This window comes from Motacilla alba, chromosome 1A (assembly GCF_015832195.1).
Source record: "Motacilla alba alba isolate MOTALB_02 chromosome 1A, Motacilla_alba_V1.0_pri, whole genome shotgun sequence".
Taxonomy (NCBI): domain Eukaryota; kingdom Metazoa; phylum Chordata; class Aves; order Passeriformes; family Motacillidae; genus Motacilla; species Motacilla alba.
This window is the reverse complement of record NC_052031.1, coordinates 19,774,775-19,798,080: the sequence shown is the minus strand read 5'-3', so window position 1 is coordinate 19,798,080 and position 23,306 is coordinate 19,774,775. Positions and strand designations below refer to the sequence as shown.

Here is a 23,306-nt window from a genome sequence, read left to right as displayed (position 1 = left end):
GAAGGAAACAATACATAAAGATATATACTGGTAACATTGCAGTAGTACTGCAATGATTTTAGAGGTCATTGACATATCGTATAAGGTACGGTTTGGAGAGAAGAAAACACGCAGTAAAGAAGTCAGAGAACCTTTAGCTGGTGCATGAATTTTGGACTTCTAAAGTTTTCAAGATTATCTATTGTCTTGAGGGCTCGAGTCTTCCTTGATGAAAAGGAAGAGGACTCAGATGATTGCATGCGGGAGTCAATGCGGTTAGGGGAAATTTTAGGCACCAGAGGACTCCAAGAAAACCCCCGACCTGCCCGGGGCTCCATCAGTGAGCGGGGGCCGATGCCCTGGCGCAGGGTCAGCGCCGCTGTGGCTGCAGCTCGAGCTGGGGAAAGGGGGAGCCTGGCGGGCCCAGAGGGAACTTCAGGTGGCCGTGACAAAGTAAGAAAGGTGTCAGCAAGGTTTTAGAAAGGCTGAGAGACACCAGGCGAAGGGCGGGATGACCGGGTCCGCCCATCACCGCCGTCCCCGCGGGGAGCAGAGCCGGCGGCGCAGGCCCTTCCCGCACATTCGGGCAGGGGCGGCCGATGCGGGGAGGCCGCCGCTCCGGTCCGTCACCGCCCCGGCTGCGATGCTCCGGGGCGGGATCGGCGCTTCGCCACTCCCCGCAACCCCCCGGGTGGCCCCGCGGAAAGACACCGGCTGCCGCCCCGGGGATCCTGAGCCCCTTCGTCGCGCCCCCACTCGTCCCCACCCGGGCTCCCCCGGCCCTGGCCGCTGCCCCCACCCCTTCGGCCTCCGCCTTCCCCTCCCCTTCCCCTCCCGGTCCCTCCTCCCCGCCGGCGCCGGCCGTGCCGCCTCGACTGAGGGGCGGCTGCCGCTGCTGCCGGCGGCTCCGGGAAAATGTCCGAGCGCGGCGGCTTCTACAGGCAGGAGCTGAACAAGACGGTGTGGGAGGTGCCCCAGCGCTACCAGAACCTCACCCCCGTGGGCTCCGGCGCCTACGGTTCCGTCTGGTAGGTGCGGGGCGGCAGCAGAGTGGCCGGCAGCCGGCAGGTGCAGCCGGCGGGCGGCGAGAGCGGACAATACCGGGCAGGCGGGGGTCGTGCGCGGGGAGCGGAGGGGCCGGCGGCGGCAGCGGGGCGGGGGCGTGTCCGCCGGGCACCGGGGCGAGCGGCGCCGCAGCTCCCGCCCCGCTGCCCCGGCCGGCGGCCCCGCGGCACCGGGCATGCCGCGCCGTCACCCGGGCAACCGCGCCCGCCGCCGCCGGGGCTGCCCCTGCCCGCCCTCCCGCCGCTCCCCGGGGCTGCCCCTGCCCGCCCTCCCGCCGCCACCCCAGGGCCGCCCCCCGGCTCCGGGCTGCCCCGGGGCCGCCCCCCGGGCCGGCAGCACCGAGTGACCGCCCGCCGCGGGGCCGCTGCCGGCCGGTGCTGCTCCCGGCGGAGCAGAATTGCCCCGGAGCCCAGAATCCTGCACAGTCATGGCGGTTCCGAGCGGGGAGGACGGGCAGGCGGCGGGCTGGGAAGGGCTGTCCGAGCGGGGCCCGCCGCTGGCCGGGACGGCTGCCCGGGAGCCGCGGCCCTTCCAGCCGGGGCTATCCGAGACATCCCGCAGGCCCCGGGGCATCCGCGACGAGGGAGAGCTCTGTCCGCCGAGACAATGGGAGCAGCCCCGGAGCGGGGCAGGCTGAGGGAGAGCACGGGATGCTCACCCGGTGCTTTCGCGGGGGGATCGCAAATTAGGACAGATTGCCGCCCAAGGGCTTCTGCATCTTGAGGATTTGCAAGGGTTTGCCACATGTTATCATAAAACGTTTCTCCTTCTTTGATAATTCCTACGTCAGGCTTGCACTCTCGGGAACTCCCAGTGCAGGCTGGGCTTTACTTTAGTATTTGATGCACACTTTACTACGCTTATAAAAGCTTTGAATCAATTTGTGGAAATAATAGTGGCGTTTAAGGGGTTTTTGAGAAAAGTCGTGTTTCTTTTGAAAGCTGGGTGAATGGAAATATGTAAAACAGTCCATAATAAACAATCCGTAGCCCTTTAAATGCAAGTGCTACATTAAATAATTTTTTTTAAAATAATTTATTTAAAACTTTGGTTTTTGCCATGCTCTAAACTCATGCAGTAGTTCTCACCTTTTCCCCACAATCAGATACCAGAGAACATTTATGGAGTTTTGTATTACTTACTTCATTCTCCAGCTCTGTGAAATGTCCAAGTTTGCACATAAACTAGGAGTATGCATTTTTCATAATACCTCCAACCATCAGCAGAAACACTCAGAACTGGTGTGAAGTACCTTTGAATTCTTCTCTTTTTTATTTTTTCTAATTTATGCTTGCACCAGGGAGGTCTAGGCTGATACCATCTGAGTGTGGATACCTGCTATTGTAGTTAGCGTGTGCTAACTGCTCCAAGCAGATGCTGGGAATAGTTCCACGAAGACTTAATTTATTTACACTATAAAAATCTTAGTTTGTGAAAGAAAAGAGGAGAAAGTAAACTAAGAGCTGGATGGATATACAGTAGCAGAGTAACTACTTTTGTGTTCCAGTTGAAACTGCATTTCTGGTTACTTTCCCTATTTATGCTGACATAGTTTTGAGGGAAAGACCTACTTTACTGAATTTTATAATGAGATGTCAAGAGTTTTGAGAAATTGCAAAGGAAGTGAAAACATGTCGTGGTTCACTTGCAACACAGCTGGTGCTTTGGTTTTTGAAACTGCACAGCCAAGGAAATCCTAGTAATTTTTATCAATTGCAAAGCCTAGGAAATGAGGATGTAAAATGGAAACTGGAATATGCTATGAGAAAGGTTTACTCTAAAATAGACATTTAAAAATAGAATATAGCAGTAAAACATTGCTCTATATTAATAGCCTTGTTAACATCAATGAAGTATAAACCCAAACAGAAGCTTGAATGTGAGGAAAAGGTATGCATCTCTCTGAGAAAAGCCATCTATTTTTAGAGTCTATTGAAATTGATTTTTTTTTCTGTCTGTGTGCATGTGCTTTACCCAGGAGACCTACAAGATGCAACCATTCCCTTGAGTAATATGCTATATTGCTTCTGTGAATAGCTGTACTCTTATTCAGTAAAATATCTAAAAACATATTCAAGTCTTACAGAAACTACTAGAATTGAACAAATTCTTAAGTGCCTTGATGAATAGCAGCCAAGGTCCTGAACTCCAAACGCTGGCTTTGAAATGAGAAGAGAGTTGTTGTAATAAATTTTTTCTACCTCATTGAAACTTTTCTCTAGGCCTACCCTTTTCTTTTTCAACAGTAAATTACTTGTCATAGCCCACAGATTTGGGTAACTGAATTGATAACTGATAATAAGAAACATATTGACATATTGTGAATACTTGCATTTAAGCATCTTTTGCTGGCAGCTCAAAACCAATAGTTTGTGTCAGGAGGCTGTGTTTTGGCCCAATTTACTGACATTTCATGTGTCCAGTAGAATTTGTGCTTGAGTTAGTTGCAGATGCATCAAATATGCTTTGGAGATAGATACTACTGGTTTAAAACAGATTCACTTTTAGAGACATATCTGTACCAAGCTCAGTGCATTCCCGTTTGGTTTTTTTGTTTTGCTTTGTTTTTATTTAGATGTGGAATAGATAGAAACCCTAAATCTTCCCCTGTATAAAGAGCTCTACTGCTTTTGTCACTTTTTTAATGACATCACAAAGAACGTTTGGTTTTGGAAATCTTCCAAACTCAGCTGTGCTGCAAAGCAGAGTTGCATCTTAGCATCTCTGTGAAACACAGGGAGAACTGTGAGGTCTTTCCCTCAAGTAGTTAATCCTTGAAGTACTTTTTATGTTACTCTTGTACCTTAGCTTTGTGCAAAGCTTTCTTTTGCCTGAACTTTTTCCTACGGCCATTCAAGCTCCTGTATGTTCTGTCATTTGCTGCTGTCAGATCTGATTTTTTAAGTTTAGGAAAAAAAGTTTAAAGCCAGGGGATGAGGAGATGGGAGTGTGTAATTACAAGTAAAGTTATCATTGGCATTTTTAACAGTATGTTTTGCTCCATTTCTCTTACTTTCTAGGGGTTGGGTTTTATTGGCAAGTATCAAATTTACATGCACAACTGGTTTGCTTTGGGATTGTTCTCTTTTTGTGCTATAGCTTTGCCTATCAAGGCGAGGGTTTTTATTATTAGACAATTATTTTAACTCTTTCTTAAGCTAAAATGTGGTTAAAGTTTTCTTCAAAAAATGCATTTTTGGTGTCCAGCTTTTATATTACCTCTCTCTCACAGAAGTCAAAGAGCTTGTTCACTCTTAAGTGACCAAGCAGCAGACCTGCTAAATGAGAGTTTTGCAGCATTTAAGTTATATTAAGCCGTTTAGATAGGAAGCAAGATACCTTACTTTCACAAGGTAGTCTTAATCTACAACCCTTTCTTTTCAGTTCTAGGGAAAAGTGACTATGTCTCAGGTCAAACTGAGTTTTAAATTCTTGTTCCTTACGGTTCAGCTTTTTAAAATAAGAATTCTGGCTGTGTTTGAGTCTTCCAGCTGTCCCAGGGGTACTGCTTATAAACGGGACCTTTAGCCTGGAGCATCTGTGCTTTCCAGCTGTGTTGCCCTGGTGGTTCCACTGTGGTTTGGTGCCTGACCACCTTTTCCTCTGGGAGGTGGCATTGCTGCCTGCTTGAGAAAGAGCTTCATCTTTTTAAAAGACTTCTTATTATACCACAAATTATGTAACACGTATAGATTTTTGGTTGCCTGTTCTTTGGATCTTTTTAAAGCCTGTGTGCCTCTTTCTATGCCAGCTTTTGTAAACTGTCTTCTAACCTATTTAGTCCTGTTTTAGCCTGGGAGGGATTGATGGCATTCTGCAGCATGCTGTCTCTGATCTATCCAACAGGTTGTTTCCCATTAGCATATTGCAGGCTCTGTGTTCTGCCTTCTTTGGAAAGAACAGACCTTGCACGAGGAACCAAACTGGGTCCAGAGTTTCTTCACAACCATAAACTCCTGCACTGTTTTCTCAGAGTCTGTTGGCATCAATAGCACTAACGTTCAGTCTCTTTTGGTTTTAAGACTGTGCAATGCCTAACACCATCTCAGGTGACCTAGCACATGTTTAAGTAGAGGCCTGCTGAGTCAAAGTGTAGTGGCACAGGCCTTGGTTCAAAAAAAGCAGGAAAGCAAAGCCTGCCTTAAGTAATTCACAAAGCTTCCAGCATCCCCGTATCCTGTTAACTTTAAGCACATGCTTAAGATTCATTAAGTTTATGTCCTGGGTAATTTTGGGTAAGAATGGGGGAAGGTGTTTTGGCTACAGTTTTGCTTTGAGGAAGTACAAGTGGAAAAATAGAGCAGAAGGCTCTGATCTTGAAGTTTAACCCCTTCTTTCCTGCCCTTTACCCCATTCTGTGCTTGTGGTACTCGCAAATGTTTTGAGGGCATTAGCTTGCAATACTAGAACATAACACTGCTGATACCATCCTTTTCACATTGAGGAGCTGTAAGAATATGCTAAGACAACTCAGTAGCATGTGAGGGTTTTAAAAGCTGCTATAAATTGAATCTAGCTGACAAAGAGAAAAATTCCTTATTCCAAAATTGTTCTTGATGATTTCAGGTTAAGTTTTTTTAAAGTATCTGTTTAGTTAGCTGTAGTGATACTAAGTGTATGATTTCAACTGTGAGATCAGGTTACTGGAGTTGTGGTGTGTATCACTGTAGCACTGCCTGCTACTTTAAATAGTAAATGCTGAGATAAACTTTTAGAGTAGTAGTAACACACAACTGCTGTATGTAAATACAGCTGGAAACTGAAGATGGTATAGATCTTTACAAGCTAAATGCACAATCTCAGTCACGTGGATTTTCGTGGACTCCCTTTGGACTGCTTTCTGATTAAGTCTTTTGTTTTCAATATAAATACAGGGGCTGAACTTCATATTGCAAATGGTTATAATTATTGGAAACTTTTCCCACAACATAGTTAAAATACTGCTGTCCAAGATCTGATAGGAGTTGTCTATTTTTGGTATGCAGCATTCAGAAGGAAAACACTGATGCCTTTCTTTAGTTGTGCAGATATTTACAATGGACCCCTCTAAGCATATTCAAACACTTGCTTGAAAACTGAGATGAAGGCTGATATGAGATCCCAGTCAGAGGTAGGACAGCTCTTAAAAGTCAGTATAGGTAATAACAATACTTAGAAACAAGGTCTTGAGAGATGGAGAGGAGAACTAAATAAAAAGGGATGAATGGTCAGTGTTACCAATTAGAAGGAGGATCTTTGCTGCAGTATTGCTGGAGTGAATGGGTGAAAATAAGCAAAGCAACAAAAAAATGTTGCAGAGTGAAAAAGACCCTCAGAGGAACATAAAGAAATAGCCATTAGAAATAAAGGCACAGTGGGATTTGCAGCTACAAAGCCAAGGAAGGTCAAGAATTCAGGAATTTTTGTGAAAGGTACATGAAGGAAGATGGAAGGGTGTTTCTGAGCACTGGCTGGGAAAACATAAATAGGGAGTGTGTTGAGAGCGGTTTTGTGGAAAACTAGGGTGGAATGCAGATTCCTTGTCCTTCCTTTGTCTGGTTTCATCCTGAGTATTTTCCAGCTGTTGGAACAGTGTAGTTAACTGACTTGGGAAAGGAAAGGGAAGCAGGATGGTAATTAGTGGTGTCAAGATCCCTATTTTAAATGACAATGTCTAATAAGACTTAATGAAGGAGGTGTTTGTGGAGAGGGATGAGAAAGGCTGAGGATTGCTGTGACATTTCTATGTAGGGCGCTGTCACTAAGCTTGTGGAGTAGCTTGGGAGCAGGTGACATGAGTGTGCATGAGAAGGGCGATAGAGGTGTTTGTAGGAAAGGTCAAGAAAAGACAAGGTTAAGAAGTGCGGACTTCGTATTGTGCAGGTTTTCTTTCACAGGGAATTAATGAGATCTTTTTTAGAGAAAGGGGAGGCATGGGATGGTAGAGAGATGAGAGGCATGAGACGAACCAGTTGTGGCAGAAAGGCAACAAGGGTCATGGAATGGCAGCCTCCTGTGTGGCTGTAGGAATACATTAGCCAAGGGTATTCTCTGCAGGTCTCCTCAGTCCTTACTTCAATGTATTTGTTACGGCACTTACCTTCCTGACGGCATGAGGCAGCAGTGGCATAGCTGCCTCCTTTCCTGTCCTGCTGTCAGCCACGATTACAGTTGGGAACACAGCCCCTGTCCCAAAGACCTGGAAGTCTTAGGGCCTGGTTGCTTGCTTCAGAAGAGCTTCACAAGGAGCTGTTTGAATTTCAGAACCTATTAGTTGATTCATACCAAAAATACAATATCTTAATTCTGTCCATACAGTTGGGAAGGGGGGAGGACATTTCAAACCCCTGTGTAACCTGGGAATAAATTGCTACCATTTCATATTTTGGCTGTTGTAGAGAGAGGAAACAGGAAATGTGAAGGAGAAGTGGGGGGAGGAATAGGAAAAAGAAGGACAAAATATAAGTGAGATTTTGTCTGTATGGATTTGTTTAATGTTTTTGAAAGCACTGATATTTTTCATATTAAACTTTATATCCAGATTAACTGCAAGCATTTCTAGCTGAAGCTTCAAAGCCCACAATATGTAACTAGCTGTCAGTCTTTTTTTTTTTTTAAATACTGAATGGAACACATTTGTCACTAGTTTACTTACTGACCTTGGGCTTAGGCTATGTAGAATGCATGATTATTTTAGTATCCATGAGCTGGTTGCACATGCTAAGGAAACTAACAGCTTATGACCCCAACCTTCTGTACTTTTTTTTCACAGCTATGATTTTAAATACATCCTTCCCACTGATATAAGCTGTGCTGTCTGTAGCTTCACCTAAAAAATGTGACTGCTCCTCAGTAAAGTTATTTAAATGTTTAAGTCACTATGGAGGCACAGGAGACAGATCAAAAAATAAAATATGACTTGTGGATTCAGAGGCTGATACAGCACTTTTATGATCATGTTCCATCGAATGAAAACTGGTGATCTATTCACATAAACATGTGGAGAGTAATTATTTTTTAGTATTTTCAATGTCTGCTTAAAACAAAAAAATCCCATACTTTTATGTTGGTTATAGAACAATTATGTTGCATATGTAAGGGATATTTGTGGGTTTATGTTTAGATTTAGGGGTAAATTAATCTGAGATAATTAACAGTCATTGTACTAAAACCAAAACCATTGATGCTACTGCTCAGCATGGTGTGTTGAAATATTATCCAAGTGAGGGGATGTAATTTTTACAGTACAATAACCTGTCATCATCAAGCAAGTGCGTTTTTTTGTCTAATGAGAAGATTAACAAGTTTCAGAGCTTCCCAATACATCCTCATGCTGTTTTTTCTTGCCATTGTCTAATTTTTTTTATGGTTTCCTTTTCATGCACATATGTGTTGTGATTTGTGCTGTTCAGCAAACAAACCTTCCCGCTAGATCTTAGGGAGGGAAAATCACCAACATGAACTTGCAAAACAGTAACAAAATATTTATAAAGAAGAAACAAATTAACCATTTCCTGGGTTTACTTTACTGCCTAACTTAAAATGGCTTGTGGTAGCTGTGTTCTGTTCTCTTGCATCACTGTCAATAGCTGACACGGTCCTTTGCCAGTATTGGATGGATGCTGTGTGTGCTTTTTTCATGGCTACTTCATATCTCAATAAAAAGTAGGTTTTTATTTAAATTTTTAAAAAATTAAAATTTGTGTTTTAAAGAAGAAGAACAAGAGAAGTAAATCCCACAAGACATAGCTCGCAAACTAAACCTTGCAAATAAAAAATAAAATCCATGTTGTTCATGTGATTACTTTCTTCCACTTACATGACATTTATGAGAAGTGTAAAAAAGAGTTGTTATTCCCTGTAGTTCTAGGAACCCAAATAACATGAAATTACTAGAAAATGTCCCAGGGCAGGGTTCCTGTGGTCCCTGTTTTCTATCTTACTTGCCAGTGCATGGTGCCATAAGGGCTGCCTCCATCAGTGAAGAGATTCTCTGGGTGTTGACCCTTCTTCAGTTCTTTCCCCTTCAATACCTGCTCACAAAGACCCTTCTACTGCTGTTACTTGTTTTTCTCAATAACTTAGGATCTTCCAAATTAACAGTACATCTGTCCACAAGGAAGTTCATGTCACCTCCAGTGGAAGGAGTTAATAGGTACTTGAAAGGGTGCTTTGGTCTGCAGATAAGAATTCAAAATTGTGAACCTGTATTTTGAGCATAAATTGCATTTTTGGGGTTTTTCTTTCTTTTTTGTTGTCTTTCTTTTAACAGTTACATGTAATGGGGAAATTTTGCATGTTTTGGAGGAATGTGACCCAGTGAAGGAAAGAAACTCATGCTGCAGTGAAAGAAACAAAAATAGAATCCTGGAACAATATGGGGACACACCAGACCCGGTGTCACTGTCACATGTGCTGTGTCCAGCATTCTCTCCAAGTTTTGGTATAGTGTGTCCAGCCAGTTGTCAAACTTCTGATGATGTAAAGGTAACAGCCTTGCAAGCTGAGGCAGTGAATTATATTTTTAAAAAATCTGAAAAGTTACTCTTCTGGTTTTTGCACCTAACCTCAAATCAGTTGCTTAGATTGCTTATACCTAAATAATTTGTACAGCTATAATGCTGAAAGACTTTGTAGACAGTAAAAATCTTGTGGTTATCCAGAATGATGGGATGGAATATTGTCTGACACAGGTAACCTACAGCAAAGGGGAATGTTGCTGGACACACCACACTGGCACTGGTACAACCAGCTTTGGGTCATGCCTTCATTCTGCATCAGCTACATCTGAGCTGGCTCCAGGAATGAAGAGAACTCATAGACTGAACACTGCATTCAAGATGAGCTTCTTGCAGGCACTGTGGGTAGTGCTGTGCCCAGCTCAGTGATCTTCTCTGAGCCCAAAGCATTAGGAATTTTGGGGACTGGCTGTAGCTCAAGGTGACCAGCTGATCCCAGGAAGGATTTTTCATTCTGCATTCAATTCTGGAGTTTACTAAATTGGATACAGGTTGGCTCCATGTGTGGTTTTTAAGATCAGGCTCCTACAAACAACCCTCCAGCTGCTGAAGCAAATTTGATCCCAAAGACTAAGTAGCCACAGGTGATTAGTGTGCTTCTAGTCCTAAAATCCCCGAGGGGTCTGAGCAGGCTGCACACATGAGTGGCCTGTCTGTCCAGTTTTACTGCTCTGCAACCACAGAGGATAAACTCCAGGAATAATAGGAAAATTACTGTATGTACAGTCATAGTTATAAACACCAGCTACCAAAATCCATATCTCATCAAAAGTTATAATGTTATCTTGAGGCTGTTAAAATCCCATGCTTTGTGCCTCTTGAGTTTTTGGACTGCAGTAGCTTCCTATGTTCAGACTTTTCTCTGAAATCTTAAGAACTGGGAAAATGTGAACATAAATAAAAATTGATATTTCATCTAGTGGAACTTCAATAGAATTATTAAATATAGGAGTTGACAACACTAAAAAGGTCAGTCTAATTTAAGCAATGATTGAAAATCACACTAAACCAAAGTCTCTAATCTGTGTGATAAATGATGCCATCCCAGCAGAGTTATGGCTTTTTATCCTTGATCTTGAAAAGGAGAGACAGCAAAAAATGTGTCATAACTCTGATGGGTTCTGGGTCAAGAGTGATCATATCTGAAAAAGCTATTGCTATGATTGTTACAAAGTTGTTTCTTGTTAACTTAGAAGATAGTGGTAATTCTATTTCTTTCTAAATTATGATAGAAAGTCTGACTAAAGCAGTTATTTGGCATCATGATTAAATTTTATTATATTTTGTTTCAATTGTTAAATTGTTCTTATGTCAACACACAAAGTTTACTTTTTCTTTCTGAGGTGGAGGTGAACAGGAGTGAGTAGGCAGTGTGGCAGTGTGGCACTTAGTTGCTGGCTGTGGTTAAACTATGAAAATAGGCCTCAAAGCCTTTTCTTCCCTGTTAAATTAAAATAGTTACTGGCATGGGTTTGGGGTTTTTTTAAAAAGCAACTTTCAGTCATTTTAATCATGTTGGTTCCAGGCCCCCAAGGAAGGATTTACAGGTGCCAAGCACAGGTGTGCCTGTATTTTGGCTTTGACTGGAACCAGAGATGTCCTCTTCAGAGACTACTCTGAAAGCTGAGCATTCATGGGGAATTCACAAAGAAAGGGAAGCAACTCATCCTTCCTTCTAACCACCTAATAGTTTACTCAGTGGCTGATGAGGGATTAGGGGACAAGCTAGATTGCAGCTATGATGATATAATAGCAAGACAGAGAGCTCTAGTCTAAAAATGTGATCACAGAGGCAGTAGCAGAGATCATATATGCAAGTCCTTCATGATTCTGACAAACAAGGCAGTTCAAACAACATGAAGCATATTTTGGAATGCTTTACTGTTAATAACTTGAATTATGATAATGGTAAACCAGGCAAGGAAGGAGTCTGAAGGCATTAGCTCTGATTATAATTTGGTACAGTTAGTTGAGTGTGGAAGCACTCATTTAAACCAAGTCAGTCCCTGGCCTGTGCAGCTTTGGTTCATGATTTCCTGTTGGAGGTCTCAGGACTCAACTTTCCTTTCCCTTTTCCCTTTTTCTCCTCTCTCCTTATGTGATTCCATCTTTGGTCTAAAAAGCTGCTGTCACAAGAATTACTGAAGCTAAAAAGATTGTGCTTTGTATCATCTGAAAGCTTTGCAGCCTTGAGTCATGTAGAAGATAAAAAGCAATTCATCTTAAAGATCAGTGGTTTTTAAACCACTGAAACTCACATTTAAACTTAGAACTGGGAAGAGAGTGATGTTTATCATGATAACGGGCTTAAATCTAATTCTTCCTAGCCTTCCTGTATAATGTGTACAGTATTTCACAGACTGGTGCAAGCATGAGTGGGAAGGTTTGTGAATTACCAGAAAAGCTGAGATGTTAAGCAAACTGCTGTTTTGAGCAGCATTTATTTACCTGGATAAACATTTCCTTTCCCCCAAAAACTGGAAAGACTGTAGTTAGTGTGCATTTGCGAGACTTGGCAGTGTTCTGCAGTGGCCTTGTTGCCCATGGCTAAACACAGGACAATTACATTTAATCTTTGTTATATTAGAAGCTAAGCATTGGCTTCCTTTTTATTTCTTTAGATTTATTTGTGCAACCTTCATGTTTTCCTTGTGGCTGGTCATGTGGAATTTAAGATATTTCTGTTGTCAGTTTTTTTCACACTGTTCGTTCCTTGAGCTGCTCCATGTAATTAAGCCTCATATGCTGAATAACTCTGTCCCTGCCCCACTGTTGGAACAAGTTTCTCTGTAGTATCCCTTCCATCCACTCATCAGAGTGATACCAGTCTTCTTCTTCTTGCTATGTATTCTTTCTTCTGCTCAGGAAATGCCCTTTCTGAGGTGCTCAGCAAAACCACAGCACTCTGCACCTTTAAAAGAGAAGATCAGCTTCTGTGATGCTTGCAAAAAATTAGCTAAGTAATCTGCTTATCTATGTCATTTATCTCATGAGTGACTCCCTCCTTCCACAGAGCCTGCAGGAAACTTATTAATTAAATCTACTTGCTTCTATTCTGTCTTCTGAAATTCTGGATTGGCCTTGTGGAGGTTGGGTAAATTCTAGGACAATCACCTTTTGGATGCCACTGTTCTTCCTGCATGTTGATTGTATCCTTTGTTTCTTCTGATTAGAAACACCAGCTTACCCTGCAGATAGAGGCTTTGCTCTTCACTTGGCTCTTTCTGACTTTAGCGTAGCACCAAATATGTGTCAGAGTCCACCTATTTGCAGCTGGCTGTAGGCTCTGTGTGTTAGCTTGGAAGCTACTCCAGGCACCATCAGTGTTTTGTCTCTAGCAGGTATGTTCTACAACGATTTCTGGCAGTGTTTAAAACACTGTGCAAAAGAAGTTAATAGCATTTTATGTGACTGCTGACTGTTGGCATTCTACTCCATGCGTTTTTCATGTTGTTTAATTTTTGTGTTTGTAATTCCAAAAAAGTTCTGTAATAAGATAAGTGTGTGGGAAGATTCTCGATTTGTTAGCTCTCCCTAGCGAGTACACATAGTGTTATCCACTCTTTAAGCTGAGAATTTCTAGGTATTTTAATTGAACACAATTACTTAAAATTTCTTTCAGTTGTTACTTTTACTTATTTTCTTCTTAAGTAGAGGCTACAGAGTCTTTTTATAATTGTACTATGTAGTGTCACGAAGTAATACATACAGGGATCATTTTTATCCCTGTGCTACATATCAGACATCATTTATTTGTGGCTTGTGCTTGTCATGTCTTTCTAATGCCCAAAAAAAAGAGTCTCCCTTGTTTGCAAATACTGACTATATATTTAGTGTCCTCTTCAGCAGGGCACCTCCATCTGTGGGATGTTAAGCGCGTGCTGTGGATATGTGGGCTGGAGCATAAGACATGCCCATTCCTCACTTGTTGGGAAAGGCATGGGCATGGTTATGTCAGCATCCTAACTTGATACCAGTCTGGGGACATTGTCATCTATCAAGCTAATGGTTACATAATAATTAATATCTATAGATACAAAGGCAGTGTTCCTCTCATTAGTAAAGGTTCCAATTTGCTCAGTAAGAACAAACTTCAGTTTGAATCCCCATATTCCCTCTGAGCCCTGCCTAGGAGCTGGAGGCTGGAGCTGCACGAATGGAGCTAATTGTCTGGTTACTTTTCCTGCCTTCTGGGGAAAGGGCTGCCTGGGGATGAGTCCTGAATAGTTCCATAAGCATTAGTAATTTGCTATGGAAAACAAGGGACCTGTGTTTGAATACTGGGGAGTTACCGCTGACTAGTGCCCTGCTTGCAGTCCTTGAGTAGAAGGTTGAAGAGGGTAAAGAAGGGGTAAGAGCCCTTAGTGGACTACAAGTTCCTTCAGTGAACTGGTGGAGAGCTTTGCTGTAGAACATGCCACCATTGTGGACTTATTCTTTCCCTCTTTCAGCTCAGCTTATGATACCAAAACAAGACAGAAGGTGGCAGTGAAAAAGCTTTCAAGACCTTTCCAATCACTTATCCATGCCCGGAGGACCTACCGGGAGCTTCGGCTGCTTAAGCACATGAAGCATGAGAATGTAAGTGGAGAGTGAGTTCTTCCCTTTGGATGACCTTACAAATGTTTAGAATATAAGCTTACTTTCACTTAGGTACAGTCTTTTTGAAAAACATCTATGCAACTGTCTAGCTACCCAAGATACTGGACCAAGCCACCTTAGGTGTCATGAAGTCACTGGACTTCAGAAGCTTTCATTAACACATTGCATTTTTATTTTAAAAATATCTAATTAAATCTTGAAGGTGAGGTTAAAGAAACTCAAAACAAGTCATCATACTCTTCTCTAATAAAGTAATAAAAATATTCTATTCTCTACTGTTGAAACATCTTGAAACATCAGCCCAGGAAAAGAAAAGACCCCACACCTCAAACTTGCTTTTGCTGAAAGTGGATTCTGTTGAGAAATGAAGGGCAGATAGTCTTGTTGCAATTGCCAACAGTGTAATAGCTAAATGAAAGACAGCAGACCTTCAGATCTCACATAGCTAAGTGCTGGTCTAAGCTTATGTGGTAAACAGTTGATTTCAGTGGAGCATCCACTTGCTTAAAGGTAGCTTGATGACTTGAAGCCTGAATAAAATATGGTTGATTGAAAAATATCCTGGAGAAAGAATTAAAAAGTTAACAAAAACAGATCAAGAAAACTCATGAAGGTGTGCATAGTCTATAGTATAACAACTGTATAAGGCATGTGTCAGCTTTTCTGTAATGAGACATTACTTCTTCTGCCTTTATTTTTTTTACTCGTTGTAATTAAGATTGTAATTAAGATAGCTGAGATCACCTACTATGTCAGTTTTCAGTATGACCATATGTCATATTTTTGTCAGTTTTATCTTGAAAATGTTGAGACTGTCAATCCAAATCACATGTTGCTTTACAGGTTTGTAAAAATAAAATGTCACTTCTTTCCCCTTCTTTCACCTTACAGGTTATAGGATTGCTTGACGTTTTTACACCTGCAACATCAATAGAAAATTTTAACGAAGTGTAAGTAAAATTTTTTTAATCATTCTGACTACTTACTAACTAAGTAAATTCCACTCTGCTTTTAAAAAGGAAGAACATACATGTCTAAAAGACTTTCAGCCACTCAGCTTTGTAAAAATCTTTTTGCAACTTTTCCACAAAAGAGGAGGCAGGGAGATAGACATCATTTTTGTACTTTCCTAAATGAAAATTTTAATTATTTAAATTAGATTAAAGGTATATGGTAAATTATTTAATGCTACATAAATGCCAATAAAGTTAAAACCCTTTCACTTCAACTGTGTGTTTGCAAACTGTAGATTATTTGTTCATACATAGATGGCAGAGTTCAGGAACGCAGGAAAGTGTTCTGTTAGTTAACTGAGACAAGGCAAATTTTGGCTAGACTCCTGGCTAGCCTAAAACCAGGTATATTTTGGTGTCACTCAAATGTATGATTTATGCTGTTTTCTTTTTGGTTTTACATAATTGTATAAGTGCTTAAGTAAACAATTCAGCAGAAGAAACAGTAATTAACATGGTTTTGTCTCTGTGGAAATTAGTGACCAAACCCCTTTGACTCTGGGGCAAAATTACACAAATGGGAATTGGGTATGACAGATGCATGCTTTTGTTCCAGCGCTGTACTTGGAAAAGAATCAATGTTTGTGCAAAATTGGTCAAAAAATAAAACTTCCAGTGGGAACAGAAAGGGAAGTTACACAAAACACTCTTATTTCTGCCACTCTAATATTTCCCTCCATCATCAGATATTCCAGGGCCTTGCAGGCCCTGTAGTTTTGGTGGCTCAGGCTGCCACTTTGATGCCACATCAAAAAATGTGTTGCATGTATCACTGCTGCAGCGTGTCATGGAGAAAACAGAGATAAAAGCTTCTAATGTATTGCAAGGATTTTTATTTTTCATTATATTGTCTCATAGTAGTGATTGCATTATTAGAGCTCACAGCTGATTTAAAGGATATAAAATATGTTAATAGACAGTGGAAAAGGAATCTACATGGCCTGTGTGGATACTCTTCTAGAAGAATATTCTGTGTTGGTTTTTTTTCCCACTTCTGTCTTTTCACAGATATCTTGTGACAAATTTAATGGGTGCTGACCTGAATAACATTGTGAAGTGCCAGAAGTTAACAGATGATCACATACAGTTTCTCATCTATCAGTTACTTCGAGGTCTTAAGGTACTGCCTGAGTCCAGGAATCTAAAGGTTGTAGTAATGAGTCAGCAATCTAAATGTTCTAAGGACTGCATGGTTGCAATGAGCATACTTAAACACTTCTTTTTAAATGTCTTAAAAGTGCACAAATAGCCATAATTTATCAATGATCAGATAATTTTTCTAACCAGAAATAAACCCCCAAGCCTAGCAATGTTTACATGCACAATACATGTGAATACTCCCCTTGAAAGTTAACTTTAGATCTGTGTCTATTTCAGCTCCTGTTGCAGGACAACAACATGCTATATAATGTCTCAAAAATTCTGAAGAATATGAAATGGATAAAGAACAATATGGAAAGTAACTCACATTTGTGCTTTGAAAGACATGAGGCACTTTGAAAAACCGCAGTCCTGATTTTTGTAGAGAGTGTCACGTGGGTGAAGAAATAACCAAGTTATTTGTGTCCTTTGGGAAATAGTGGGGAGTAGAAATTTATCCCAGCCACGGACAATGCTGCACACAATCACTTAGGATTTAGTCTGCCTGTAAAGTCCTTATTTCCTTTAATCAAACCAGTTAAAATTTAGGTGATTGGCAATGAATCTACAGCAAAATTTTCTTCCAAAAGAATCAAAATATGTATAATTTTGCTGATGTTTAATATGTGTCTATAAACAGAAAATGTAGGTAATGCTCCCTGTTACTAGGTGCTTTTTCTCAGACCAGCATGGATTTTCCCAAGATAAAAGCAAACAGAAAAGAGAGGTCAGCAGCTTTACCAGCTAACTTAACAGTAATTGATATTTTAGACATGGAAAATAATGTATGTTTGAAAGCAAGCCATGGTAAATACTGGCTCTGAAATATACTTATTACATGATTTTCAGCAAGTCACCTTGTGCCTGAGACAGTAATTCTTATTCATGCATGCAGGTTCCATCACTTTAAGTACAGATTTTAGTGAATAAAAATTGCACAACTGAGCCCTTAATTGCTTTGTCTCATTTATGTTAGTTAATAGCTTAGTTAGGAAGATGGATTCTGGCATTAATTATCTTGCTTGTGGTTTTGAATGTAAGTCTGTGTTGTGTCAAAGCTAAATAATAGTAAGAATTGTGCTCTAAGTGAGTATTAATTTCAGAAATGCACTCAGGTGCATTTCTGGCTCTGTTTCAAAGGGGAGAGGTTGCTGGTGGCTCCTCTCTTCTGGAATTGAAATTCCCATGAAATTCTCATGTCTCATTAGCAAAAGACCATTTGGTCCTGTGTATGACTGCTTGGTGGCACCAGGAGGGGCTGCTGTGGTTGTCTCAGCAGAGCAGGGACACTCTTCCTTCTGGTGATAGCAGTGCTTTGGCTTCCTCTTCCTTCAGCTGCTTGCAGCTGCTGTGAGGAGCATTGAGAGGTGGCCCTGCCTTCTGATAAACAGTTCTTAGGTCTGGAACATGAAGAATGCCCTTGTGTTCTCTTTGGGTTTTCCCAGTTGCTATAGAGGTTTTGTGTATAATCCCTTCTCCTAAAAAAGGGGAATTCACCTCTAGAGAGTAGAAGATTTTCAAGGCCCTGCTCATGCTGGTTGATAAGATCATAGATAAACTTGCTGTTAATCCTAACTAGAGAACAATAGGCAATGACAGAGTAAGCTGTTCTAATTTTTTTTTATTTTAAATGTTTTATGTAAAATAGCAGAGACACAAAATAGCCACTGAAATACCACTTTGAAAGTGGACCTGAAGTAATGCTGTGGCTGCAGTGGGTATTTTGGTCACTGACCTCTCCCAGAGTGCAGGTGTGGCTGCTTTCACCCACATCAGTGCTCACAGTATGAGAAGGTGACTTAGATCACATAGGAGTCAACCATGCTGCTCCCCAGGCCACTGGTTTCACTAGCCACTAGCTGATCAACATCCAGGGAAGGCTGGAACAAATTCCAAATTGGTAAGAGACTTTATAGAGAAGAATCACTGTGAGTGCTGCCTTTCATGATTACCCTTCTTGAACTATCCAATTCTGGATAAGACAAAACAGGGAGGTTTTGAAGTTTGACATACCTCTGATCTCTAAACAAGGGATAACGTAAGTATTTTCTGTATATAAAACAGTCAGTCTCAGAAGAAAAAAAAAACAAGACAAGTGCCTTTGACCTCCCTTCACCTCGAATTTCAAATCTTACCCTTTTTGTTTTCTTTTGCTTTTTTTTCACAGTATATTCACTCAGCTGGAATCATCCATCGGGTGAGTTCAGTCTTTGAGGTAATGAAAATGAATGGAGTGTGTCCCTCTGTGCATCAAATGTGTTGCTAAGACATAGTTACAATATATTTTAAAAGGCTGAAGTAGTACTTGACTAACTCTGTGTTCTGCTGCAGGACCTGAAGCCCAGTAACCTGGCTGTAAATGAAGACTGTGAACTGAGGGTGGGTATCATGCTGTTGTAACAAAGAGTGTTTTAAAAACTCTCAATATGACATTTTCTAAGAAAACATTAATTACCATTTTTATGGCTCATTCCATTAATTTCAGCTGTTTGCTACTTGCCCATTTCTGTGAACATGTGTTTTTTCCCAAATGTTAATTTAATATGAATACAAATGTCTTTGCAAAATCCCTCTGTACCCCACAGATGGTACATAGGTAATGGCCCCTGAGTGAGTACTTAACTGAGTATATCTTGAGAGTCTGACCTGTGACATGTATCTGCATCTGCCATGTATAGATGAAGCCTTGTAACAACTTTCATTTTTGTATCTATAGAACATCCAAGCTAAATTAAATAGTGGTGGCAACAAATATACCAGTATTACCAGTTACAGGCAGTAAAATAAACAAAAAACCCAACCAACCAAAAAGAACCTTATAATCCTTGCTTCCCAAATGCTATTTTGATGTAGACCTCTATATAAATACAACTCTTGGTGTGTCTGTGTGATATGACATTATGTAGTAAGCATGAGACTCTGGAGAAGGAAAAGATGTCTTGTAGCTTTCTAAGCCTTTAAGCTTAAGAATGAGAAGTTAAACATTTCTCCATGACAGCCAGAAACATCTTTATTCCTGTTTCTAAGACTCTGATGTAATCACTTTATCCCAGCTGCAAGGGGTTTAAGAAAAGACTCCAAATACCACACGATCAGCAAAAAGCCACAATAATGAGTAAGAGCAGCGCAGTTAGGTTCTTGCACTAATCTGGATCTGTGGTGAGGAAGTGTAGTTCCTGTTTGATTTAGTAACACTTGCAGATGCTCAGCGAGTTTCATGATTATCTCTTTAATGTCTTCATGCATGTATGTTCAGCATCTGTGAAATTTTGTGGGTCATCTGTGTTTGATCATGTACTTTAAAATGTGTATTGTATTTTTGTACTGGAAGGAAAGGAGACTTTTACTGTTTTTTTCCATTATTATGAAATCTGTGCAGCTCCCTTCTACCATTTGTTACATTGCTCCCTGCTTTGTTTATATTTATAGCTCTACTTCCTCAAATTATTTTTAATAGGACAAACTAGTGGATATTTCCAAGTACTAACAAAAAGGAAATGGAAGCAAAAAGAAGGAAAGTGTGTGTGTGTGTATGCGCGCGCACATCTGGTGGAAGGGATCAGCTGTTAAGGCAAAATATTGCCAAAATCCTTATTAAAATAAGGGTATTAGTGTTTGAGTTTCAAGCCACTATTTGTGCTTGTTTGCCTCATGCATTTTTCTTCACTTACTTAAGAAATAAATTATGCTTTTAAACTATACTGGAAGTAAGTATGTTAATTATTTATTTCTTAATATTTTTCTTTAGGCTTTTTATATCTTTTAATTGGATTATGACTGAGGAATTTTGAATTATACTCTTGAAATTTTCTTATTCCCTGTGAAAAGGATTAGCCATCAGCTTAATAAAAAATCCTGGATCTCATCACAGGAGATGCTCAATGATCTTACTCACATTTCTATGTGAAGAGATGCTGGCTAGCTCAGATGGCACCCTTTCAAGGCAGTCTCTCTTAGAGCTAGGGTGGCACATACAGTAACCAGAGAATAGAACAGAAGGCAAGGAAATGAGCTGGGAAAGTTCAGTTGAAATAACTTCCCACCAATGTAAACTTAGCAAGGGAAAGCATCTGGAGGGGAGCACTTTGCCATCAAGCCTCTGTGTACATAAACAGAGCTCCTTTGTTTGTTCTGGTGGGCAAGTTCTACTGAAAACAAATGGAGTGTGATTTAAATTTGCATTGTTACACAGGATATACGTTTCTCACCTAGTGGCATCGGGATAATGTGTGATTTGAGTATAAGAAAATTACACCTAACAGAAATTCTGCTCATTTGTGATCAGCTTATTTGGTCTTTAAATGGCCACTGGCACTTTCTGTTAGCGTTTTACACAAACACTCACAGCTGATAATAATATTTCCTTTTTTATAGCAACAGTGTTTATTTTTAGTAAATTAATGTCAGTGGAAAATTGAACTCAAGGCAAAATATAAAGTCTGCCTTGGAGAACAAAGCACCAGGTTTATTACAGTGGAAATATCTTTATGGAGCACCAGAGGCTGCACAGATACAGCAGGGAGAGCAGATGAACTCATCTGCAGAGTGCTGCTGTTTTACTTCACTGATAGTGAGGGACTACAGAAAACTCAGTAATGAGTAATGGGAAAATCAGGACCTATAACAGAAGTGAAAGGGGTTTTAAAAAATTATTCTTCATTTTTATTCTGTAGATTTTAGACTTTGGTTTAGCTCGTCAAACTGATGATGAAATGACTGGATATGTTGCAACAAGATGGTACAGAGCCCCAGAAATTATGTTAAACTGGATGCACTACAACCAAACAGGTAAACTGTGAAGGCTTGTATTTTGCTACAGCTGGATGTAGTGATAGTTTTAAACCAAGAAGCAGCTGTGTTTAAGGATCTCTTTGATTCATTGTGCACATTTCTGTCTCTGTTTTTTGGCAGTTGATATATGGTCGGTCGGATGTATCATGGCAGAGCTATTGAAGGGAAAGGCTCTATTTCCAGGGAATGATTGTATCCTTAATATAAAACTTAAAATTGGACTAAAAAATACTCTCTAATTCTTCCTTTTTTGTTTTCCTAAGGACTTGAGTGTTTCTATGGACGTGGTTTTGAGGTAACAAACTTGTAAAAGAATAAACAATTTGCTAATCTTTCAGTTCACTGTATATGACAACTGAATATGAGACTCACTGGTAGGATAAAAACCAGTAACAGATGTTCTTAAACAACAAAAAGTTACATTTATTCCTCTGTGTATCTGTGTTTAAACAATAACCTAGTTACAACAGGGTAGATTTCTTCCATGTGTGGATCTTATTGAAATAACATATGCTAAAACTGAAGCTGAGTAAAGGCATAATTTTTTCATCAGTTAATATGATTTAACAAAATAGAACTGCTTTTAGGCTGAAAGTTCCAGAAAATGCAAATGAATTAACTTTTAAATAATAAGGAAATTAATATCTCTATTGTATCCTGTTACATCAAAAGAAGCCACTAGTTCCAGAAATGCCACAGGAGCAACAGAGCCCTTTCTTTTCTGCAGCACTGTGCTGTGGTCCCTGATGGAGCATCAGGGATTTCCATTGGTGTTTCCTGTGCTGGCAGGAGCAAAAAAGAGATGTTTCTGAGGAGACCAGTAAAATAATAAAAGGAAACTGAAGAAAAACACGTAATAAGGAATGAGGAACCAACTGCATCAAGCATTTATTATGAGAAACAAGAGCACATTCTTCTGTACTGAATATTTACATTTCTTGCTACTCTGAAACCCCTCCAAAAACAAACACTTCTGCTAATACTTAGCTGTTGCTGAGTGCAAAGCATTATGACATTAGAATTGCCTGAAATAATCTTAAGAGAGCGGAGACCAAGTCTCCCCACTGACCTTTCTGTTGTGCTCAGAATCATTAAGCTTTGTTGTAACCACAGGCATTCTCCAGGTATAGCATCATCAGGAGATGACTTGTCCTCAGACTGTTTGATTACATGATATGTGGTATTTGAACAAATCAATATTTAAAGTTCACAAGAAATAAGTTTTTTTGTTGTTATAAAATATTGTCTACAACTATATAATTATATCAATTTAAATAAAGCTGTAAAATAATCTTGAGTCTCTAAAAAAATGTAATATACTTTACAGGTCCTAGGTGACAATGAAAAATTAAGATTTTCAAAGGTTTTAATCTTGAGACATATATAAAACAAATTTTTGACGGTACCAAATGATAACTTTTCACTTGCCAGTCTTCAGATTAGTAATTTAGGCCTATGAGCCCAAAATAGCCTATCATATTAAACTGATCTTCAAAAATCCCTCAGGTCGCTGAAACATAAATATGCTATGAATATTAAGCTGAAGAATGTATTAAATTGGGAACTAGGACAGAAAAGCAATATTTTTCATGCAGCTGACATACCTGACAGGTTAATATAGTACAGTAGAGAATTTGGTACTCCAGGACTAGGCTTAAGCAGGTATGAGTTGATATCTTTCCATGAGCTGTGGTAGAATTGTCTTGCTGAATGGTTTTAAGTATCTTAGTTACATGCATGAAAGCTCATTAATTGTCTAAACCCAGAAGGACTGTGCTGTACATTTCCCTGAAATTATGCAGATATTGATCAGCTGAAGAGAATAATGGAAGTTGTGGGCACGCCCAGTTCAGAACTTCTGAAGAAAATATCATCAGAACATGTGAGTTCACAGCTTCATTCAGTTCACTGACTTCCTGTCATTCCTTCTCTAACTGGCATTGTATTTCGCTGCCTGTGTTACACTCTGATTTGGAAATGAGCAAATGCTTTAAAATTATCTCTGGGTTTTGCTGCTAGAATGCCACCATTCAAAAAATGCACTTTTGGAGGCATCCAGATGCCTTGACTGTCCCCTGGATAAATTTTGATACTTGTCCTCATGTGCTCAGTTTTTGCAAAGTGTTAAGAAATTAGTCCCGATGAGCTTTTAAAGTGCTTATAATTAAATTATTCTTATAATTTAAAAAATTAAAACTGGTGCTCAGCTCAGAGCATT

General features: G+C 40.3%; 1 protein-coding gene across 3 annotated transcripts in view; it reads left to right on the top strand.

Annotated features, from left to right (window-relative positions):
- Nucleotides 1-759: 759 nt before the first annotated feature.
- Nucleotides 760-23,306, top strand: part of MAPK11 (mitogen-activated protein kinase 11) — a 31,433-nt gene continuing 8,886 nt past the window's right edge. For all 3 annotated transcript variants that reach the window (XR_005259080.1, XM_038154949.1, XM_038154951.1), the window contains exons 1-9: nucleotides 760-1,007; nucleotides 13,994-14,123; nucleotides 15,036-15,094; nucleotides 16,166-16,277; nucleotides 18,465-18,494; nucleotides 18,629-18,676; nucleotides 20,971-21,085; nucleotides 21,209-21,280; nucleotides 22,891-22,970. Coding sequence is in view for 2 of the 3 variants with exons in the window: in XM_038154949.1 (XP_038010877.1) it covers nucleotides 895-1,007; nucleotides 13,994-14,123; nucleotides 15,036-15,094; nucleotides 16,166-16,277; nucleotides 18,465-18,494; nucleotides 18,629-18,676; nucleotides 20,971-21,085; nucleotides 21,209-21,280; nucleotides 22,891-22,970 (759 nt within the window). In the remaining variant the exon portion in view is untranslated. The remainder of the gene's footprint in view (nucleotides 1,008-13,993; nucleotides 14,124-15,035; nucleotides 15,095-16,165; nucleotides 16,278-18,464; nucleotides 18,495-18,628; nucleotides 18,677-20,970; nucleotides 21,086-21,208; nucleotides 21,281-22,890; nucleotides 22,971-23,306) is intronic.